We start from the raw sequence: 23,008 nt of genomic DNA, 5'->3' as shown, positions 1-23,008 counted from the left end.
TGGTACTGACTGCGCCAACGCTTGTATGAATGCACATTACGTTACATTTACACATCAGCTAAGGTACATTCTGTAAGAACGGGCGGTGTGCACCCACTAACTTCTAATGCATGTACAGTATTCATGTGAGATTTGTGTTTGACTGGGTGCGATATATTCATAGAATAAATGCGTATTGTACGAATGCGTGAGGCTCAGCCTGCATGGTTAAACAAACTAAACGTGAAACTTGAAACTCTATACTTAAAATGATTGTATACATGTCATTACGCATTCGTTGTGTATGTGTGAATCGACACCCTGGACATCTTTGCAGACGAGATGTTCCATCTCATGAACACTTCCAGGTGAAATATTGGAATTTAAAGAATAATGGTGATCGACTCGTGCATTCATCGTTACGCAGAGTGCAGCTCCCCGCGTCCGCGTAATGCAACGCCGAGTTCGTCGCGAGTCTGGGACTAACATTTGATCACAGCTTAATGTTAGCGTATCTTTTACATATGGCATCGTTTTTATTTTGTACGACATTAATGGAGTGTATAGTTTTTGTACAGTGGCATCAACTGTTCTAGTAATAATAGATCATATACAACTATTCGTCAATCCACTGCTTGACGAAAGCCTTCCCGCCCCTTGTCAGCTAAGGGGATTTAAGCAAACATCACGCGGGCCACGGAGTACATTGACAAGTTGCATAAAACAACTTGACGACAGCATTCCCTTCGCTCTTATTTAATTCACTTAGATATTTAATGAAGGGATTTTTACCTTAGCTTTTGTTTTTTGCAACTGGCCACAGAAACGATTCAGATGATCGCTCATCGCTGAATGTTATCCGTGTCTGGGAATTGAACGCATGTAGCCCGGTTAATTGTGCAGTGACACAACCACTGCGCCACCGCTCGCCTCGTCATTTGGCCAGAGGGTAGAGTTCAGATGCGGTATCGTTTTTGTATCGTATTGGACTTATACATCATAGTGGTTTAGATGTTTACATTGTACAGTATAGTTTTCTAAAAATGTATTTTATTATACTTATTTCTGCATATGGTACATATAAGTTAAGTAATCAATTACAATGTTTATTATTTAATACTTATTCGTTTAACCGACAAACTGTACTAAGTAAAAAATGTATAATTTGATTTATTTAACAATTTAAGTTTTTAGATTTAAAGCTTTCGTGACTGCAGGGATTCATATTCTTAATAATAAAAAGGGAAATAATACAATTATTTCCCTTCTACGTGACTTTACCGAAAGAATCAAGAATATAATTTAAGTTTTTATCACTTTTCGATTTAAAGCTTTCGTGACTGCAAGGATTCATCTTCTTGGTTCTTTCGGTAAAGTCACGTAGAATGAGAATAAAACAATTGTCTTATTTTGTTTATTGTTTTATTCTCATTCTACGTGACTTTACCGAAAGAACCAATTGTCAATAAGACAATTGTCTTATTTTGTTTTATTGTTTAATTCTCATTCTACGTGACTTTACCGAAAGAACCAAGAAGATTTTTTATCACTTTTTAGAAAATCCAATATTACGTTTTCTGAAATTCGATAAACCTTTATCTTTATTTTAATACATGTTTAACTCATGTATTTGAATAGTTTTGAATTGTTGGAATATTCATTTAATAAATACATTTTTTAAAAAACAAACTGAATAGCATTATCTTCATTCTATTATTTGAATAATTGTATAATAATAGTACAGGTTGTGCAGTACAGTACTACACAGGAGATCCTTGAATATCGCAGGGGGTATATAAAAAGAAAGTCAAACCATGATATTCAATACTTAAGCCTTAGCTAAATAATGGGGTTAGGTCCACGGCAACAAAAAATAGACACCACAATTGTAATAAATATTGTATGTCAAATAAACTAAAAACATAATTTAAATAAACGTGTAAAAACCCTATCGAAACATTCCCACATAGTAAATAGCGATGATGATGATCCTACGCGGGTGTGTGTGTGTTTGCCCGGAGTAGGGAGCGGTATTGCAACGGTTAGGGGGCCATACAATCCTATAGAACGGTCGATATTTAATCCACGCAGAAACGATCAAGGATTAATAATATAATATTCACGTGTTTAAGCAAACAGATAGTCCACCGCCGGCTGCATGAAATTATTAAGTTGCGTACCTTTTGCCACTTTTTTTTCTGAGCTGCGTGATAGCTGCAGTCAAGGGTACGATGGCATACAAGTGACACCTCTCCCACAGCCCTACTTCTGGTAGTATTTGTCTGACAGCTAAAGAAACTGAACTGTGGCTCATTTGAAGACCAATGTAGACAAATTATTATCGAGGCTTCACCCCCCCGTTTCCTATGCGTACGTGCATTGTTAGTAGACCCCCCAAACGCAAGCGTGCGCATTTGGGTTAACCCCCCCTCCATGCGTACGTACTAATGGATGGCCCCTAGCGCCCTGCGCTATGAAATTGGCGACCCGAGTTCGATTTCCTCTCATGCCCAACACAAGTGACCATCTGAATCGGTCCTGGGCCTCCCTAGGTAGATTCAGCCTCAAATTAGTACCTGGTGCGATATGTAAACATCGACACAGGGGAGACAAAGGCGGGCGGGCGTGGTGCTGGCCACCCACCCGCCCGTGTGACGTGCCGGCCTTCCTAGGTGCTCGCTAATAGCACTTGCCCCAACAGTCTGTTAAGGCTATACGGGGGTTATTTTCCTTTGCCCGCGAAATGCTTGCACAGCAAAGTTTGAGGTGCCACTGGCTGCCTCGCGTCTATCGCCAACGGTATCAGGCAATGGCACGGAACTTCCAGGTAAAGTTTACCCGCAAAAGGCCAAAACTAACCTCCGTGGAAGCTAAATTGGTATACAAGGTTTCCCGCGATAGGTCGAACCCACGAACGAAAAATCCGCGATATTCAAGGGTCTCCTGCACTGTACTACTTATCTATGAAGCTCTAACTTAGCTCATTGAAGGCGTTTATAAGGAGGGCTCTGCGTCGGCGTTTTGGTTAATTGTTGGTACATAGGAAAGAGGGAACTGACGTCTCTACGTGACGCCACTGCGTACGCGGCAAGCCTCGCGCTCAAAGGGCCGCCGTGCAGATGGCTTGACGAACCCACTCGACTTGCTACACTGCCGTCTCTTAGCTATCCTGACAGCCCAGAAGATTGAAGTTCCTTCGCGGTCTAGAAAAGCTTCGGGGGGTCGTCATGCAGCAGTAGTTTGGTCATGGCTGACGACGACCATGCTGTTACATATACAGTGAGGGAAAAAGTATTTGATCCCCTGGTGATTTTGTACGTTTGCCCACTGACAAAGAAATGATCAGTCTATAATTTTAATTGTAGGTTTATTTGAAAAAAATAAAAAAAAACGCATGTCAAAAATGTTATAAATTGATTTGCATTTTAATGAGGGAAATAAGTATTTGACCCCCTCTCAATTAGAAAAAATTCTGGCTCCCAGGTGTCTTTTATACATGGAACGAGCTGAGATTAGGAGCACACTCTTAAAGGGAGTGCTCCTAATCTCAGCTTGGTACCTGTGTAGAGGTGTTACGGCAGGGTGACACGCGGTTGTAGGGCGGTGGCCACAAACACGGCCAACACCCTGGGGGGCTGTGGGGGATGCTGTGATCCCTTCCAGCCCCGCCCCTCAGTGAGGGACTGTATAAAAGGTGGAACCCGGAGAGCTGAGGGGCAGTTCGACTCAAGCAAGATGAAGAGCCAGTGAAGAAAGAAGATCAACTAGCTAGACCCTGGAACTCCTTTGGCCCACTGTGCTTTTGAGGGCCAGGCAAAGCAAGCCAGGGTACGACACCAGAGCCGCGAGGTCCGATGTCCTTTTGAGGGCCGCACTCGTGTGGCTGGTGATCGGGACCTGCGCTGAAGCTGGGCCAGGTCAGATAGCCTCCTGAGAGAGGACCAGGATAGAGGGAACCAGGGAGCTCGCGTGGGCTAAAGCTCGGGGAACGTTCCCTCTATAGAGTACGGGTGAAGAGGCCGTTACTTCTTCAAGTATCAGATTCGCCACTGTAATTGAAGTGTCTGTAATAAATACGTGTTGCCTCCAAAGAACAGTCTCTGACGTCAATAAGGCCACTACAACTGTATAAAAGACACCTGTCCACAGAAGCAATCAATCAGATTCCAAACTCTCCACCATGGCCAAGACCAAAGAGCTCTCCAAGGATGTCAGGGACAAGATTATAGATCTACACAAGGCTGGAATGGGTTACAAGACCATTGCCAAGCAGCTTGGTGAGAAGGTGACAACAGTTGGTGCAATTATTCGCAAATGGAAGAAACACAAAAGAACTGTCAATCTCCCTCGGCCTGGGGCTCCATGCAAGATCTCACCTCGTGAAGTTGCAATGATCATGAGAACGGTGAGGAATCAGCCCAGAACTACACGGGAGGATCTTGTCAATGATCTCAAGGCAGCTTGGACCATAGTCACCAAGAAAACAATTGGTAACACACTACGCCGTGAAGGACTGAAATCCTGCAGCGCCCGCAAGGTCCCCCTGCTCAGGAAAGCACATATACATGCCCATCTGAAGTTTGCTAATGAACATCTGAATGATTCAGAGGACAACTGGGTGAAAGTGTTGTGGTCAGATGACACCAAAATGGAGCTCTTTGGCATCAACTCAACTCGCCGTGTTTGGAGGAGGAGGAATGCTGCCTATGACCCCAAGAACACCATCCCCACCTTCTTTGGTTCTTTCGGTAAAGTCACGTAGAATGAGAATAAAATAATAAATTGATAAAATAAAATAACACAATAATATTCTCACGACGTTTCGGCCACAACACAAGCGGCCTTCATCAGGTGAAGGGACGAGACTGTCTGGAGGACAGCGCTGGAGTCTAAATCGAAACCATCCCCACCGTCAAACATGGAGGTGGAAACATTATGCTTTGGGGGTGTTTTTCTGCTAAGGGGACAGGACAACTTCACCGCATCAAAGGGACGATGGACGGGGCCATGTACTGTCAAATCTTGGGTGAGAACCTCCTTCCCTCAGCCAGGGCATTGAAAATGGGTCGTGGATGGGTATTCCAGCATGCCAATGACCCAAAACACACGGCCAAGGCAACAAAGGAGTGGCTCAAGAAGAAGCACATTCAGGTCCTGGAGTGGCTTAGCCAGTCTCCAGACCTTAATCCCATAGAAAATCTGTGGAGGGAGCTGAAGGTTCGAGTTGCCAAACGTCAGCCTCGAAACCTTAATGACTTGGAGAAGATCAGCAAAGAGGAGTGGGACGAAATCCCTCCTGAGATATGTGCAAACCTGGTGGCCAACTACAAGAAATGTCTGACCTCTGTGATTGCCAACAAGGGTTTTGCCACCAAGTACTAAGTCATGTTTTGCAGAGGGGTCAAATACTTATTTCCCTCATTAAAATGCAAATAAATTTATAACATTTTCGACATGCATTTTTCTGGATTTTGTTGTTGTTATTCCGTCTCTCTTTGTTCAAATAAACCTACCATTAAAATTATAGACTGATCATTTCTTTGTCAGTGGGCAAACGTACAAAATCAGCAGGGGATCAAATACTTTTTTCCCTCACTGTAACATGTGGAGCGTTTCCAGTGAAGGAAAGCGAAAATGTATTTAAAAAAAAATAATCTACTTTAAAAACGTATCGTTTGTGAATACGATACGTCCTCCCTGATCATTTCGAGTTAATAACGATACGCCCCGACTTCCCCTGCACTCCCATACCAGCACAGTTGACCTTGCGTTCCACCAAAGTTAAAGATCGGTTGTGTTATGAGATGATGACATTATACACTATAACATAGTTGTAACGCAACACAGGACAGAGCAGCGCATCGTGGCTGTTTCTCCCCCCTCCTCTGTTCCGAGCATAGATGGACTCGTCCGTCTGAACAAAGCTCGTCGCTTTCCGTGGTGATAACGTTGAAAAGAAAAAAACGCCACCTTTTTTTTTAGACATAGAATTGTAACGTATAACGACTTATTGTTAGTAGCTCAGCTGATTGGAGAGTATATTGAGTATATTGATAACATTGATGTAGTTTATACTTTAGTTTTTTATCAGTTTACTATATGGTATTCATTATATAGTGTAGTGTATACCCAGCTACTTTATGTTAATAGCTCAACTTATTGAAGAATATATTGAGTACATTTATTATATTGATGTAGTTTATACTTAGTTTTTTCACATCGGCTTATTGTATGATAGTTGGGTAGTTGCAGTTCTTTAGCGTCAATATACTAAATGCCTCTGTTGATATGTAAACTCTGACTTTAACATAGCTACTTCCGTGACCAGTTACATGCTAATCCCTCACATTAACATCATGCTAATCTCCCAGTTACATGCTAATTTCTCACTTTAACACCCTGCTAATCCACCACTTTAAAACAGCTATTTCAATGCTAAATTCTTCTGTTGATATGTAAACTCCTTTGTCAAGGCGCTCTGCTCCTCCCACCCAGCTTAAAAGACGCTGCAAAGCTTAACAGTGTTCACTGAAGCGCTGTCGTCCCGACAGTTCTGTTTCTTCACCTGAAGAAGGCTACTTGTGTTGTGGCCGAAACGTCGTGAGAATTTTATTTTATTATGTTTTATTTTTATTATTTTATTTCCATTCTACGTGACTTTACCGAAAGAACCAAGAAGATGAATCCCTGTAGTCACGGAAGCTTTAAATCGAAATTATACACTATACTTATGGACCAGTTCGTGGCTCATTTTTATCTCAACTAACACATTACTTTAACTTTTGCCTTTACGATCATGAAAACACGGCTCCGCTGGGTGGGTTGTGTCGTGCGACCAAGGGGAAGGAAGACCTAAGAGCAGATGATGCGAGACTGTCAGAGCAGATCTTGGAGGTCGCTGCATGTGCATCAGCCGCGGGATCCGGCAGAGGGGAGAAGCATGGCGAGTGAGTTGTGGTGGTGGCTTCAACGGCTATGGCCATGATTCCATCTTGATATCTCATTCAAAACCACCTATTTAATTTGTTTTTGTAACTCTGACCGAATCAATGGGACTGTGTTAGAACGTTGCGTTTTCATAGTCCCACTGAGAGGTCGTCCACCACCCTTGTGTTTTCATTCAAGTAAACAAGAACGCAGACACATCCCTCTCAAAAATACTGTACCTGCCAACCATTCACTCCATTGTGAGACTCCCGAAACACTCTGACACCGCCGTGATTGTGCATACGTGAGAATGTGTTTGTGACTCATCCTCAAAAGAGTACGTTGTGTGATGTGTAAACGTTGCCACTGGGGAGACATGCGGTTGGGCGTGGTTTTGGCCACCTACCCCCTCGTGTGGCGTTGCCGGTCTTCATAGGTGATCGCTAACAGTACTTTCCCAAAAGGCTGTTAAGCCTATACAGGGGTCTTTGTCTTCTGATTCTGCATGGAAATGTGGGATGGGCTAGAGTCGGTACACGCGTGTGCCCGTCTGTAATCGTGCAGGTTATACCATAGTCACTAAGCGCTCAGTGCCATCACCTGGCAGTCATGCACATTGGCCCAGGTTTCAGCAACATCTTCAGATCAGCATTAACGCAAGAGCGAGGATTTGATTCTGTTCTCTTTCTGGTGGTGATGACTATTACATATTGCAATCTGAAACTCATGTCCCAGATAATGGCGAGGTCACGAGGTCCCAATCTCTCTTGTACAATGTCCATGTACACATCCCCTTAAACATCAGCCATCATCAATCCAATGCTGGATGAGGGCTTCCCCAAGCCACTTTCAGTTCTCACGAGCTTTAACAATCCATCCAGAATCAGAATCTTTAAACTGGAGGGATCCGACGAGCGATGAAACTCTTTTTGACGTGAATTGATTTCATTAATCCATTTCCCTGGTGGACGTGTTCAGATGCGTCTCATTCCTTGGCTGCTGCTGTTATTATTTTTGACCATGGTCCGTATATCATCCCTTTTAGCCATGACGTGTAATGCCAAAGCTCAATTTTCTTAACTGTGTGTATGTTGTCATGCTGTGTGATTTGTGGTGCACATGAACACACACTCTCACCACACTTTCAGCTTACGGGTCTGCAGAGGCTGGAGAGGTAGGAGCTCATAAAGAGGACATAATTCTGGCTCCTAAGGACTTGTACCAGCGCAGAAACTCCGCCGCCCCCTGCAGTGACCAGGAGCTGGCGCGCATCGCGTGCGCCTTGGAGACCAAGGAGCTGTGGGACAAGTTTCATGAGCTGGGCACCGAGATGATCATTACCAAGTCTGGCAGGTGAAACACGAATGTTTGCCATTTTGCAAAAACAGGCAGATAAGTAGTTTATATTCTGCATGTTTAGTGTACACAAACATGATTATTTTTGAGCATAGAGAAATATCGTCAGCCATGATCTATCCACTGCTGGGTGAAGGCCTTGCCACGTTGTTGCCTTCCTTCGCGATCACCTTCTAGACACAACCTCATGGGGCCTCTAACCTTAATCATAACTTCATCCAGTAGGGCTTACTAACCGTCGTATTTTAAGATATTTAACTGGAATTGTCACACTATACTATGCATAACCCCAAACTGCTTCCTAGCCAAGGACTCAACATAGATCACCGATTGTTCACTATTGCATCCGCCAGTCCCTGGAGTGAGTGAACAGATTATCTCTAGGGCCCACGTGCTTGTTCTGTGATGCCGTGGCAGGCGCATGTTCCCGACGATCCGCGTGTCATTGAGTGGGGTGGAGCCGGACGCGCGCTACATCGTGCTCATGGACATCATACCGGTGGACCAGAAGCGCTACCGCTATGCCTACCACCGCTCTTGCTGGCTCGTCGCAGGAAAAGCAGACCCGCCTCTGCCTTCTAGGTGCATAGAGATAGCTCAGTGACTCTCCCTAGAGTGAAGGTGCCTGTTGAAGACAGCAGCTGGGGAATCGCGTGAGACATTAAACGTTAATAACTCAACACTGCACAATTACATTTTACGAGAAGGAATTCCAACCAATCAATTAATTAATTAATTAATCAGTTTTAGGTCAAAGTCGAAGTCTTTTCTGGCTCAAATGAGTATTGAGGCGGTGCTCATCTACTGTTTACAGTCCTAAGCCAGTGAAAGGAATTCCACCTTCCTATGGTATCCATAGGACAACCACTGTTGACTTCCTCACAAAGCGGTACTCATTCTGTCGACCCTTGAGGGACAATGGGCTGAGTCAACTCCCAACTAGGATGTAAACTTAGAACCTTGTGATTGTGAGCAGCTCCGCCTGGCCAGTTAGTAACAAGACAAACTACCAATTAAATGATGTTGAATCTTTAACGAGTGAAGTCCCTTGACCTCACTGCTGCAGTACCAGCTGATAACCCTATATTTAAATTATGTTATAATGAATTTCGATTTCAAGCTTTCGTGACTGCAATGATTCATCTTCTTTGGTTCTTTCGGTAAAGTCACGTAGAATGAGAATAAAATAATGAATTGATAAAATAAAATAACACAATAATATTCTCACGACGTTTCGGCCACAACACGAGCGGCCTGATGAAGGCCTGATGAAGGCCGCTTGTGTTGTGGCCGAAACGTCGTGAGAATATTGTGTTATTTTATTTTATCAATTTATTATTTTATTCTCATTCTACGTGACTTCACCGAAAGAACCAAAGAAGATATGTTATAATGCATAACCTTGCCGTGCGTAGGTATGTTCCACACATCTACACCAGTATCTTTAAAGTGTTATACGAATATTACCGTCATGCTCGTTTCATCGTAAACCTATAAAAATGCTGAATATTCTAAGTGATCGATGGCTATATTCTGCTAAATATATCAATACAAACATGTTTGAAGAATATTGCACTAGAATACACTCCAAACAATCAGAAGTAACTGGGTCATCTGGTCACATTTTTTCACTAAATGCTGCTTTTCAAAAGACTGAATGCTGCCTTGAGCTGCTGAAAAGTTTGAAAATTATCGATGTTAACTTAAAGAAAGCCACTTGGTTCAATATGAGCATTTTGCACAATGTTTAGCAAGAATAATTATACTTGAAAAGCATGTCGATGCAAATATGTGCACAACGTAGCTGTTTCGTTTTCACTAATGCACACAGAGCCAGGACACTGACTAAGCTGAGCTCCCGTGTGTTGCTCTGTGTCGTCATTTCCCCACTGTCCAACTCACCCCAGGCTCTACGTGCACCCAGACTCTCCCTTCACTGGAGAGCAGCTCCTCAAGCAGAGTGTATCCTTTGAGAAACTCAAGCTCACGAACAACGAGCTGGATCAGCACGGACACGTGAACTTCGCAACCAGCACACCACCCTCCTCAAGCCACACTCACTCACATCCCCTCCACACCACACTCAAGTCACACTCACTCACTCACATCCCCTCCACAGCACCATCCCTGTGTCAACACTCACTCACATCCCCTTCACACCACACTCCTCATGTCACACTCACTCACATCCCCTCCACAGCATCATCCCTGTGTCAACACTCACTCACACCCCCTTCAAATCACACTCATGTCACACTCACTCACTCACATCCCCTCCACAGCACCATCCCTGTGTCAACACTCACTCACACCCCCATCACACCACACTCCTCATGTGACACTCACTCACATCCCTTCTACAGACCCGCATGTCACACATACTCACATCCCCTTTTTTGTGTGTTTAGTTTGTTGTCCTTCCCCACACCTCCGGTTACACGGTTGTCTATGTAAGGTGCTAAAAAAGTTCAACATACAGTGAGGGAAAAAGTATTTGATCCCCTGCTGATTTTGTACGTTTGCCCACTGACAAAGAAATGATCAGTCTATAATTGTAATGGTAGGTTTATTTGAACGGTGAGAGACAGAATAACAACAACAAAATCCAGAAAAACGCATGTTAAAAAAGTTATAAATTGATTTGCATTTTAATGAGGGAAATAAGTATTTGACCCCTCTGCAAAACATGACTTAGTACTTGGTGGCAAAACCCTTGTTGGCAATCACAGAGGTCAGACGTTTCTTGTAGTTGGCCACCAGGTTTGCACACATCTCAGGAGGGATTTTGTCCCACTCCTCTTTGCAGATCTTCTCCAAGTCATTAAGGTTTCGAGGCTGACGTTTGGCAACTCGAACCTTCAGCTCCCTCCACAGATTTTCTATGGGATTAAGGTCTGGAGACTGGCTAAGCCACTCCAGGACCTGAATGTGCTTCTTCTTGAGCCACTCCTTTGTTGCCTTGGCCGTGTGTTTTGGGTCATTGGCATGCTGGAATACCCATCCACGACCCATTTTCAATGCCCTGGCTGAGGGAAGGAGGTTCTCACCCAAGATTTGACGGTACATGGCCCCGTCCATCGTCCCTTTAATGCGGTGAAGTTGTCCTGTCCCCTTAGCAGAAAAACACCCCCAAAGCATATTGTTTCCACCTCCATGTTTGACGGTGGGGATGGTGTTCTTGGGGTCATAGGCAGCATTCCTCCTCCTCCAAACCCGGCGAGTTGAGTTGATGCCAAAGAGCTCCATTTTGGTCTCATCTGACCACAACACTTTCACTCAGTTGTCCTCTGAATCATTCAGATGTTCATTAGCAAACTTCAGACGGGCATGTATATGTGCTTTCCTGAGCAGGGGGACCTTGCGGGCGCTGCAGGATTTCAGTCCTTCATGGCGTAGTGTGTTACCAATTGTTTTCTTGGTGACTATAGTCTCAGCTGCCTTGAGGTCATTGACAAGATCCTCCTGTGTAGTTCTGGGCTGATTCCTCACCGTTCTCATGATCATTGCAACTCCACGAGGAGAGATCTTGCATTGAGCCCCAGGCCGAGGGAGATTGACTGTTCTTTTGTGTTTCTTCCATTTGCGAATAATCGCACCAACTCTTGTCACCTTCTCACCAAGCTGCTTGGTAATGGTCTTGTAGCCCATTCCAGCCTTGTGTAGGTCATTAATCTTGTCCCTGACATTCTTGGAGAGCTCTTTGGTCTTGGCCATGATGGAGAGTTTGGAATCTGATTGATTGATTGCTTCTGTGGACAGGCGTCTTTTATACAGGTAACAAACTGAGATTAGGAGCACTCCCTTTAAGAGTGTGCTCCTAATCTCAGCTCGTTACCTGTATAAAAGACACCTGGGAACCAGAAATCTTTCTGATTGAGAGGGGGTCAAATACTTATTTCCCTCAATAAAATGCAAATCAATTTATAAAAATTTTGACATGCGTTTTTCTGGATTTTGTTGTTGTTATTCTGTCTCTCACTGTTCAAATAAACCTACCATTAAAATTATAGACTGATAATATCTTTGTCAGTGGGCAAACATACAAAATCAGCAGCGGATCAAATACTTTTTTCCCTCACTGTACATACTTTTTTCCCTCACTGTACATACAGTGAGGGAAAAAAGTATTTGATCCCCTGCTGATTTTGTACGTTTGTCCACTGACGAAGAAATGATCAGTCTATAATTTTAATGGTAGGTTTATTTGAACAGTGAGAGACAGAATAACAACAACAAAATCCAGAAAAACACATGTCAAAAATTGTATAATTTGATTTGCATTTTAATGAGGGAAATAAGTATTTGACCCCCTCTCAATCAGAAAGATTTCTGGCTCCCAGGTGTCTTTTATACAGGTAACGAGCTGATATTAGGAGCACACTCTTAAAGGGAGTGCTCCTAATCTCAGCTTGTTACCTGTATAAAAAGCACCTGTCCACAGAAGCAATCAATCAATCAGATTCCACACTCTCCACCATGGCCAAGACCAAAGAGCTCTCCAAGGATGTCAGGGACAAGATTGTAGACCTACACAAGGCTGGAATGGGCTACAAGACCATTGCCAAGCAGCTTGGTGAGAAGGTGACAACATTTGGTGCGATTATTCGCAAATGGAACACAAAAAGAACTGTCAATCTCCCTCAGCCTGGGGCTCCATGCAAGATCTCATTTCGTGGAGTTGCAATGATCATGAGAACGGTGAGGAATCATCCCAGAACTACACGGGAGAATCTTGTCAATGATCTCAAGGCAGCTGGGACAATAGTCACCAAGAAAACAATTGGTAACACACTACGCCGTGAAGGACTGAAATCCTGCAGCGCCCGCAAGGTCCCCCTGCTCAAGAAAGCACATATACATGCCCATCTGAAGTTTGCCAATGAACATCTGAATGATTCAGAGGACAACTGGGTGAAAGTGTTGTGGTCAGATGAGACCAAAATGGAGCTCTTTGGCATCAACTCAACTCGCCGGGTTTGGAGGAGGAGGAATGCTGCCTATGACCCCAAGAACACCATCCCCACCGTCAAACATGGAGGTGGAAACATTATGCTTTGGGGGTGTTTTTCTGCTAAGGGGACAGGACAACTTCACCGCATCAAAGGGACGATGGACGGGGCCATGTACCGTCAAATCTTGGGTGAGAACCTCCTTCCCTCAGCCAGGGCATTGAAAATGGGTCGTGGATGGGTATTCCAGCATGGCAATGACCCAAAACACACGGCCAAGGCAACAAAGGAGTGGCTCAAGAAGAAGCACATTAAGGTCCTGGAGTGGCCTAGCCAGTCTCCAGACCTTAATCCCATAGAAAATCTATGGAGGGAGCTGAAGGTCCGAGTTGCTAAACGTCAGCCTCGAAACCTTAATGACTTGGAGAATATCTGCAAAGAGTGGGACAAAATCCCTCCTGAGATGTGTGCAAACCTGGTGGCCAACTACAAGAAACGTCTGACCGCTGTGATTGCCAACAAGGGTTTTGCCACCAAGTACTAAGTCATGTTTTGCAGATGGATCAAATACTTATTTCCCTCATTAAAATGCAAATCAATTTATAACATTTTTGACATGCGTTTTTCTGGATTTTGTTGGTGTTATTCTGTCTCTCACTGTTCAAATAAACCTACCATTAAAATTATACACTGATCATTTCTCTGTCAGTGGGCAAACGTACAAAATCAGCAGATCAAATACTTTTTTCCCTCACTGTGCACTACGCTCCAAATAACGCCTACTAATGAGTGGTACTCGTTTCTTTGTTGCAGATCATCTTGAACTCTATGCATAAGTATCAACCACGTGTTCACATCATCAAGAAGAAGGAGCACACCGCGTCCTTGCTGAACCTCAAGTCTGAAGAGTTCCGCACATTCGTATTCCTGGAGAGTGTCTTCACAGCTGTGACAGCGTACCAGAACCAGCTGGTGAGTGACGTAGTGCAAGGAGCCCCCCACCTGTCGCTAGGTATTAGCGTTACCTTATGTTATTAGCATATATCGCTTCACGTCACTCACTCACACAATATATGAATCACTCTGACTGCACAACTCATTATGAAGGTGGAATAATCCAAAATTCTGTTAAAATTTGTGCTATGTTAGTCCTGAACAGAACCTGGTCCATTTCCAGTGGAACAGGACCGAGACAATTCTGTAACTCTGTTATCTGAGAAATACACGTGATTAAAGTAAAAAAAATAGATCAGTTATAAAATGGCTCAGTCTTCTAAAATCTGTGACATCGATGCGAGCTAAGTTGTATAAAATTATAGCCCTGATGTATTATACAAGTGACTGTGAAACAATACACAATTAGCAAAATATTTGCTCATATAATGGAGTTTGAGTGTATGTTATCTGTTATACAGATGGTCCCGTTTATCCAGTCTCCTGGCTGTTTTACAAGGGAGATATGTGGTGCTTGAGTACAGCAGCAACAAAACAAATACAAAAACGCCAATATTGCAGAGAACTAGTACATAATCCTTAAGGAATATTGCACAACTAACGAAAAAGGTAATTAACGGTCGTAAATGAAACACACGAAATATAAAGTGCAAATATAATGAGAGCACGAGGCGCCAGGAAAGGTAAGGTACATGTGCAAACAAGCGCTGTATTTTCGTGTGAAAAAGATCCCCTGTATAGCCTACACAGGCTGTTGGCGCAAATGCTGTTAGCGAGCACCTATATAGGCCGACACAGTACACAAAGTGCTGGGTGGCCAGCACCATGCCCGGCCGCCTTTATCTCCCCAGTGGGGATGTGACTGACATAAACGTAAATGAAAAGAGTGCAAACGTATGGGAGCAAGAGGCTACATAAAAAGTGTAGGTACAGGTGCAAGTATGCTTTGTGTTTTGGTTTAATATGGAAATAAAGAGGGGACTGAGGGGGTGTAGATGAGCAGCAAGGGTATAAACGTGGAGCAGCAATGCGGAAAGACTTTACAATTGTCTCCAAGGTGGGTTTGTTACACCCTGCCAGCTACAGAGGGTGGGCTGCGAGGCAGCTGGAGGGAGATAAAGTGAGTAGCCAATGGAGATGTCTAACTCACCAAGTATGTTCTGCCAACATTGAAATGGCCTACGGACATTCCGGGAGCTTGAAATCCTGGTTACCAGCGCCCATGAAAACAGCAGGAGGCTCACTGTGGTCTGGAATTCCTCTTCCTGCCCTCCTCATATACGTCAGATGCTTCCTCCATTGCAGTATGGGATTTTATATCATTGCAATTAACTTATTTTACAAATCTATAGCTTGACCTTAGATAATTAAATAAGAGAATGTTATTGTTAGTTTTATTCCATTCAGAGCCATAGCCATTGTTAGGATATTTTTTTTAAGATTTAGGCAATATATAATATTTCAAATTAAATATCAATTATTTGATTAAGAGCCATAATAAAGGTTTTTGGGTTAGATCGCGTTATTTATAAATGTGTCGTAACCCTCCACCACCCGACACGGCCAATCAGCAAAAAAGTATCACGTTGACAAAAGACAAATAATTCACTACTTTAGCCCAGCATCATCGGGCAATTCGCCCGATGATGCTGGATGTATTTACCAGCGAAACGTCGTACTCAAACTGTAAATGTTGTGGATTCACTCTTCAACACACCGGTGGGCTAAAGTAGTGAATTATTTGTCTTTTGTCAACGTGACACTTTTTTTGCTGATTGGCCGTGTCGGGTGGTGGAGGGTTACGACACATTTATAAATAACGCGATCTAACCCAAAAACCTTTATTATGAATAATATTGGTCGCGAAAGCCTACGTGTTAAACTGATTAAGATCGCAGGTTTCTTTCACTTAATATTAATGGAATCGTTCCTGCATCTTCCTCAGACCTCCCTCACAAAAGGGATGATTTATTCAGTTTGGTCTCACCGGATGTAAAGAAAGAGAATATATACATAAAAACATTCAAGTGTATCAAATATAAAACATTTTTTTACTCATTTATTATACAGCTAAGCGTTCCATTGTGAATGATAGAGTTTTAAATGATAGAAATTATAATGCGACATACATTTTATATTCAAGATATCTATCGATTTGGCCCTTGACAGAAATAATAAATTTAAATCAGCTGCTGCATGTTATACCATTCAGCTGCCTCAGTAGCATATTACTTAAGTGAAAAGGTTTGAGATATTGATGAAATCAGAGCAAGCCTGTGTAACGGACTTGACCCATCCTTTGTGTGTCACTGTGCGTACAGATTACCAAACTAAAGATCGATAGCAACCCATTCGCAAAAGGGTTCAGAGACTCTTCAAGACTCAGTGACCTGGAAAGGTATGAACTGCACTGGTGTTTCAAATAGTGGCATTTTCTGTCAGAATGTTTATAATGTGAGAAAGAGAAGAATACAGCATTTTGTTCGCTGGAGCAGAACTTGTGTGTTAACATTGATCATTAAAGGAGGGGAATATTGGCGCAGAGCTATCTAAACAAAACAAGGCAGTCAGGTAGGTTCAAGTTGATTTTGTTTTACCAGGTAAGAACTCAAGAGACCTGGATTAGTCTCATTCCTGAGAGTGAGTAACCTGGGTCACCAAAGTGATAAAAGCAACAACATTAAAGGACAATAATGAAGCAAATATAAATGAAATTACAGCAAAAACAGTCACATTATAAAACAAATCAAAAATACTTTTTAGAAATAAATTATTAAAAATGTAACATCTATTTTACACAAAAACTCGTCTTAGAATTACTGATCATACAATTAAGTTAAAGATATATTCACATGGAAAGGGTGATTATTGAATGAGTGGGTAAATACGGTACATGTCCAAGGCAACTGCAAGTGAAGTTAGGTGTTCTACATTGATGTGCAGCAAACAGTGATAGATGGTAAATGCATTTTGATAAGCATTGGCCCAGAGCCCCAAGAAAACGCGATCTCATGGCTGTGTGGATCTTGTGTCCATGGGGCCAGGGACAGCGTGGAGAGCTTGATACAGAAACACACTTATGCCAGGTCGCCCATCCGGGCCCTGTCTGGGGAAGATGACGTCTACCCTTGTGATGACGGTCAGGGCTCTCAGTCCAAAGGTGAGCGTGGGTGATGAGTAACTTGGATGTGTGAAATGGTCTGCAAAGAATAACTTCATGTGTTCCGGATGTCAATACAGTTTCACATGAGGTGTGAAATGGGTGAAGTTGACAATATCCTCAACTTTTGTTACAACTAAGCAATTTACAAATGAAATGCGGGAAAACTGTTACCTCCTATTGCCACTAAGTGTGGCGGTTGTGGTGGCAGAGTGGTTAGCACAGTGCGCTATAGACCCAACGACCTCAGTTAGGTTCCTGACCACAACAGTGGTGATATCTTAACTGGTTCCACCTCCATTGTTCACCATTATGGTGGAGTATCGTGTGGGGAGGATGGCATCCTCCTATGGATTTACAAAGCGCCCTAAAGTTTGATGTATTATTGTTTACTATTGTGTGCTCTGGCCAGGTGGCTAAAAGGTGGAGTGAGTGGTTTCTAATCGGAAGATTGCAAGTTTAAATCCTGCTTGGGAGTTTACTTAGCCCATCATCCCTCTGGGGTTGATAAAATGAGTGCCACTTTGTACGGAAGTCAACAGTTGTTGTCCTATGGGTAGATATTACCTTGCCATAAGGATGTGTAATTTCCACCATTTAACTCAGGGCTGTAAACAGGAGATGATCACCACCTCAATGCTCATTTGAACATAAAATGGCTTGACATTTAAACATAATTACGCCATCAAATACATTGAAACTTACAGTTATTTCTCTCTTGCATGCAGTGCCAGTCTTCTCGCATACCAGTGGCGTGACGCTAAGTGCCTGGGTAAGTCATGCTGGGCTCCCTGCCTTCCAGCCTTCAGTGGCATCCCATCCGGGGCCAGCACCCCACCCTCCTCCCTACAGTCAACTGGGGATCCACCTCGCAGCTGCTGCCGCTGCCGCAGCCGCTACAGCTACTGCCGCTGTAGGAAACGCGGCGGGTCCCCCAGCCTCGGCACACCCTGCAGGAGCCCTACAGGGCACGAGTCGGATGAATCTGGCTGGGTCACCGCAGGGTGGTCCTCCTCTATTTCCCACTTACCCCGTGCCTCGCTATCACCACCTTTTCCAGCAAGGCCCTTACGAATCAACGCAGAGACTAAGGAACCACAATGCCATCATGACACCGTTCGTGTAAACTCCTTAAGCGTTCCAGTCATTACAGTACTTGGTATATTGACATTGCAGAGCACTCTTTTTCAAAATCAGTAGGTAAGAAGAGTATGTACAAGTTATAATCAACACTTGCTAATAGTAATAAAAATAGGCATTGAATTCTGCTAATAACCAGTCAAATATAGTAATGTAATGCTATATTTTCGCACTAAAAAACAAATACTAAACCCACCAATATGTCAAGCAGGGGGTTTTGAACAACACCACTTTCATTATTGAAGTGAACATTGTTCTTAAGAATGTTTTCCACAAGCACGTGTTCCAAATGTGTGTGTGCGGATCACAGTTGAGTAACGTCTTTAAATTTATATTCATTTTAAATGATTATTTTAAAAAAGAATGTAATTCCATTGTCACTGACACTAAGCAAACTGACTTCTGGTCATATGTAACCAACATTTACACAACATTTATAAATTTAGCATTTGTGCATCGACAATAAATGTCGTTTGCTTAAGTACAAGTACATGTGGAGTATATTTACATATATTATAATTTTATTATAATTTTTAGACCTTTGCCAATTACCAGCATGCTAAAGTATGATAAAAGCCTTCACAACTGACACGTGGGAAGGCCTTCATCCAATTGCGCCTGGATAAGGGTCGTGAATTACTATGATTTCATGTATTCTATGTTAATTACACGTTTTTTTCCTTTAAAAATCTCTTAAACTATTGTGATTTTACCAGGTAATGCTGACTGAGCTATATAGCTCTTTTTCAGAAGCGACAACTACCAGCACCAGACACATTTCTATGGAGCAAAATATAAATTTCACCTTTGTGTAAAATTTGGTGACTGAGCTCAAAAGCCAAACTTTGTAGCTACAGAGGTGGTGACCCAGGTTTCAGTGCCAACAACTCCAGAGATCACAAGAAACACTGTGGTGTAGGCAAGAGTCACTATTATTTATGTTGTTTATATTCCTATTATGTTTGACTTGATGGTTCTCTGATTTTAAGATTCAGGTCTCATCTTAACTATATTCCCATTACATGTGTCACAGGCACTCTCACTAGTCACACTGAGTGTTATATTCATTGGCTACTGTGGTGATGTGAGCTGCAATACATTTTGCACAGAATTCCCAATATAATCTGTGAAACTGCCAATCACCCATTCTTCTCTACGGTGTGTGTGGTCTCAGAGTAATAAAATGAGTTTGAACACTTTCATACAGTTACACATAGACTATGATCAAATTTTAGTATTTATCTTCGGCTAAATAAATTGTTTTAAGATTCAATCATATTCTGAGACTTTGTAAATCCAAAATATGCTGTATTTTAGAAAATGTAAAACGTGTATTTTTATTTGCAACACAAAAGTTGTTACATTTGTTTTGTAATGTGATCATCATTATTTCTGAATGGTATTGTAGCTTTCACTTCACTTGGTACTGCTGGTTGCTCTGTACAATTAACACAAAGAACAATGCTGATTCTATGACAACTATTGCGTGCAGTCAAGGCACTACATAGTAGTCTCCAGATGATACATTTAGATGTACTGCAAGTGCAAGTTGTTATTGTAGATATTCTCAAATTGCACCATGCACGATATGTCTACACCTTCAATTATTATCAAGATCACTACCGCAAGGCAATGGGAAAGGCTCCCTGTTTGCACTTGAGGAGGCTTTCAATGCCTGCACAACACTGCATTCCAACAGAACTACGGTGGCAAGATGTTAACTCCCTCCCCTAGTATGTAGGTAGGCCATGGGTTCGATCCCTACCCTGACACCTGTATATTTTGAGTTTGCATGTTCTCTCCGTGGTTGCGTGGATTTTTCTCCAGGTCGTCTGGTTTTCCCTCCACATTTAGAAGCATGCATTAAGAGTATGTGTTTTTTTATATAAATGTACACAGGGTAAGATACCTCATTGCGCTATTGTTTGTGGCTAGGTCGCTTCTGAAATGGAACTGTATCACTCAGTAGGTCTTACCTGGTAAAGGAAAAAGTTTAGTTTAATTAACCTACAAACTATATTATGCAAGATCATGTTGCTGCTGTTTTTGAATGTATCATAGTTTACTTTCAGTCAAAGCAACACATTGACATGTGCATTATTCAACAACCTCGTCATTTACTGTATAATATAATTGTATTTTATTCCATTGAGCGAATACTGTGTTACCATTATAAATAATGACGAGAAAAGTTTAATTTCCATAAGGATGAGCAACTTAGTAATTTTAAAACTTGCAAACTCGGTAAAACCAGGCAACGTGATAGATACTTGACAACCGATAGCCATGTATGGCTGAATGTAGAGAGGCACACGTGTGTATGTCATTACACATACACCTGTAAATAGACAAAATACAGAAAGCAACATGCAAACATAAGTGTCAAATATTGTCATTGCTAACAGAAAGATTGTTAATGAAGACACTATCTACTAGAAACAATATACTTGGCGTAATGTCCAACTGTTGTATTTAAAGCGCAATGCAGCATTTACACAGGTGACAAACTAAACACCTCATTCGAGACCCAAACAACGCACAACTCCTGGCTCTCGAAGACACCGGTGGATCATCAACCGCCTCACACCAACAGGCTGATGAGCACATCTTCACAAATGGAAAATTAAAGACAAGACACAGCAGTGCAAGTATGGCCATGCAACCCAAACTATGGACCATCGAATAAACTGCTATAGTTTGCACTCCTTTAGTGGAGGAATGGAAAAACTTACACCAACTTTCTGCTGAAGCTGTCTCGTGGCCAGATGACTTCGAGATTGGTATGTAGCGTCTGAACATACTACCCACACGTAAGAATATAGGTGACTATTGGCTTATCCTGTGCTCAAAGTATGTGGTGCATTTTCGAGTTTTAACTTTTTTTGAAAAACAGATGGACAACATTCATTGTGTGTATTCGGGGGCACGCCTCGGGCAGTCATGGACTTGATTATGGAATTTTAAATGGTGACATGTATATGCACGCTATTAATTTAACACATGCACCAGTTTACGTACCAAAGCAAACCTGTTACTTTGTTTGGGAGGTGTTCACGCATGTCTGTATAAAGGATTTTGTTATTTATGTGCTCATGGGAAGTTGTGAGCTGTCTTTATGAAGCTGTGTGACCAGGGCATACAAACGGTGTACACTGTACATTCATATGGAAATGCAACGATTGAAAAACCGAACCGATATTTGGTGGTTACACCTCGACATCAAGCGGCTATGCCGAGGACCCAAGATATTAAACCTGCATCTCATCGGATTCTCTGCCACCACTTCCTGGTAGTGGAAACCGAGAATCAAAAGATGTGAAGGACGGTACAATGATGGCCTGCAGGAGGGCTGGAGCCAAATGGTCAGGGCATTTGCCACTCGACGATGATTGGATCGCCACCAGCTTTTGTAATAATTAACTACAGTGCAGCTGTGGTGCCACAGCAGCGAAGCCGCTCCGTCGGAGCCAAACTTCACGGTTTCCTGCGACCAGGGAATTGGGCGACCTCCCCCGAGGCTAACGTGCACCGCGGCGCCGTGACTTGGGTGGTAATTACATGGTCACGACGGGGCTGCTGAGCCACCGCGGATAGAAAACACCCACAATACACACGGGTCAGCAGGCAGGTAGGGGGGGGACGGAGTCATGAACGGCAGGAAACACAGGGCCGGTCCTCCTATTGGTAGGACAGATGCGCTTGTTTAGAGGGTGAAAAGCGGACGTCTGAGAGAGCACCGATCCGGGGAGAGTGGCGGGAAATCCGAGCCACCTGATTGGACGGGAGGCCAGCGGATCAGCGTCGATTTGCCTTTGATGTAGAGGACAATAAAAAGGGTAGAGAAGGTAGGGAGAGTGAGTTCGTATTGTTCTCAAGCCAGGCTCGGGGCCGTCGACTTCCCAGCCACTCGAACGTCCGTGTGACGAGTCGAAGTGCAGCGAGGATCCGACCCAGCAGCTCCGTACGAGTCGAACCGTGAGTACCCGAGAGTTTGATATTGAGGCCATTGGGAGATTGTCTTAGGAGAGTGATTTTAAAGAAGCGATACAGATCGGGTCTGAGACCATCGGGAGACCTGCCCTGCTGACTCAAACTGACTCGGGTAATTTAGCCTCGGACTCGCTGAGAATAAACTGCTGGGGTTCAATAAACCTTGTCGTGTGGTTTCTGCGAGGGTGGAACGGATGCATGTTGGTGTGCGTCGTTGTACCCTGTGTTTGTGCGTGAGGGTGTATTTACCCACGTGTTTGCGCTCGCCCATGCGTGTAGCTCGTGGTTAGTGTGTGCGTGTGGTGAGTGGCGGCGGACTCGTACAGGGGCACGTGAGATTACTCATACGCCCTTTCGTTTAACGTGTGCGTGAGGCTAACGGGCGGCGTACACGCGAGATTATTCGTGCGGCCTTTGTTTAGCGTGTGCGTGGGGTGAACGGGCGGCGTACCTGTGAGTTTGTTCATACAGACCTTTAAATAAATCTCCGAGACAACCCCCCCCAATCGGCTGCGCGTGTGCGAGTGACGCCCCAGCCCTCTGACCCCCGACC

General features: G+C 43.3%; 1 protein-coding gene across 4 annotated transcripts in view; it reads left to right on the top strand.

The window, feature by feature from the left end:
* Positions 1-22,616, top strand: part of TBX20 (T-box transcription factor 20) — a 30,459-nt gene extending 7,843 nt beyond the window's left edge. For 2 of the 4 annotated variants that reach the window (XM_032957866.2, XM_076068202.1), the window contains exons 2-8: positions 8,055-8,259; positions 8,680-8,844; positions 10,170-10,278; positions 14,025-14,183; positions 16,487-16,563; positions 17,210-17,325; positions 18,054-22,616. In XM_032957866.2, coding sequence (XP_032813757.2) covers positions 8,055-8,259; positions 8,680-8,844; positions 10,170-10,278; positions 14,025-14,183; positions 16,487-16,563; positions 17,210-17,325; positions 18,054-18,451 — 1,229 coding nt within the window. In that variant the 3' untranslated portion in view covers positions 18,452-22,616. The remainder of the gene's footprint in view (positions 1-8,054; positions 8,260-8,679; positions 8,845-10,169; positions 10,279-14,024; positions 14,184-16,486; positions 16,564-17,209; positions 17,326-18,053) is intronic. The other 2 variants (XM_076068204.1, XM_076068203.1) reach the window with 2 other exon arrangements.
* Positions 22,617-23,008: the final 392 nt, after the last annotated feature.

This window comes from Petromyzon marinus, chromosome 20 (genome assembly GCF_048934315.1).
Source record: "Petromyzon marinus isolate PM22_M1 ecotype Great Lakes invasive population chromosome 20, UKy_Petmar_22M1.pri1.0, whole genome shotgun sequence".
Taxonomy (NCBI): domain Eukaryota; kingdom Metazoa; phylum Chordata; class Hyperoartia; order Petromyzontiformes; family Petromyzontidae; genus Petromyzon; species Petromyzon marinus.
The sequence above is the reverse complement of the archived record's forward strand: the minus strand, read 5'-3'. Positions and strand labels throughout refer to the sequence as shown.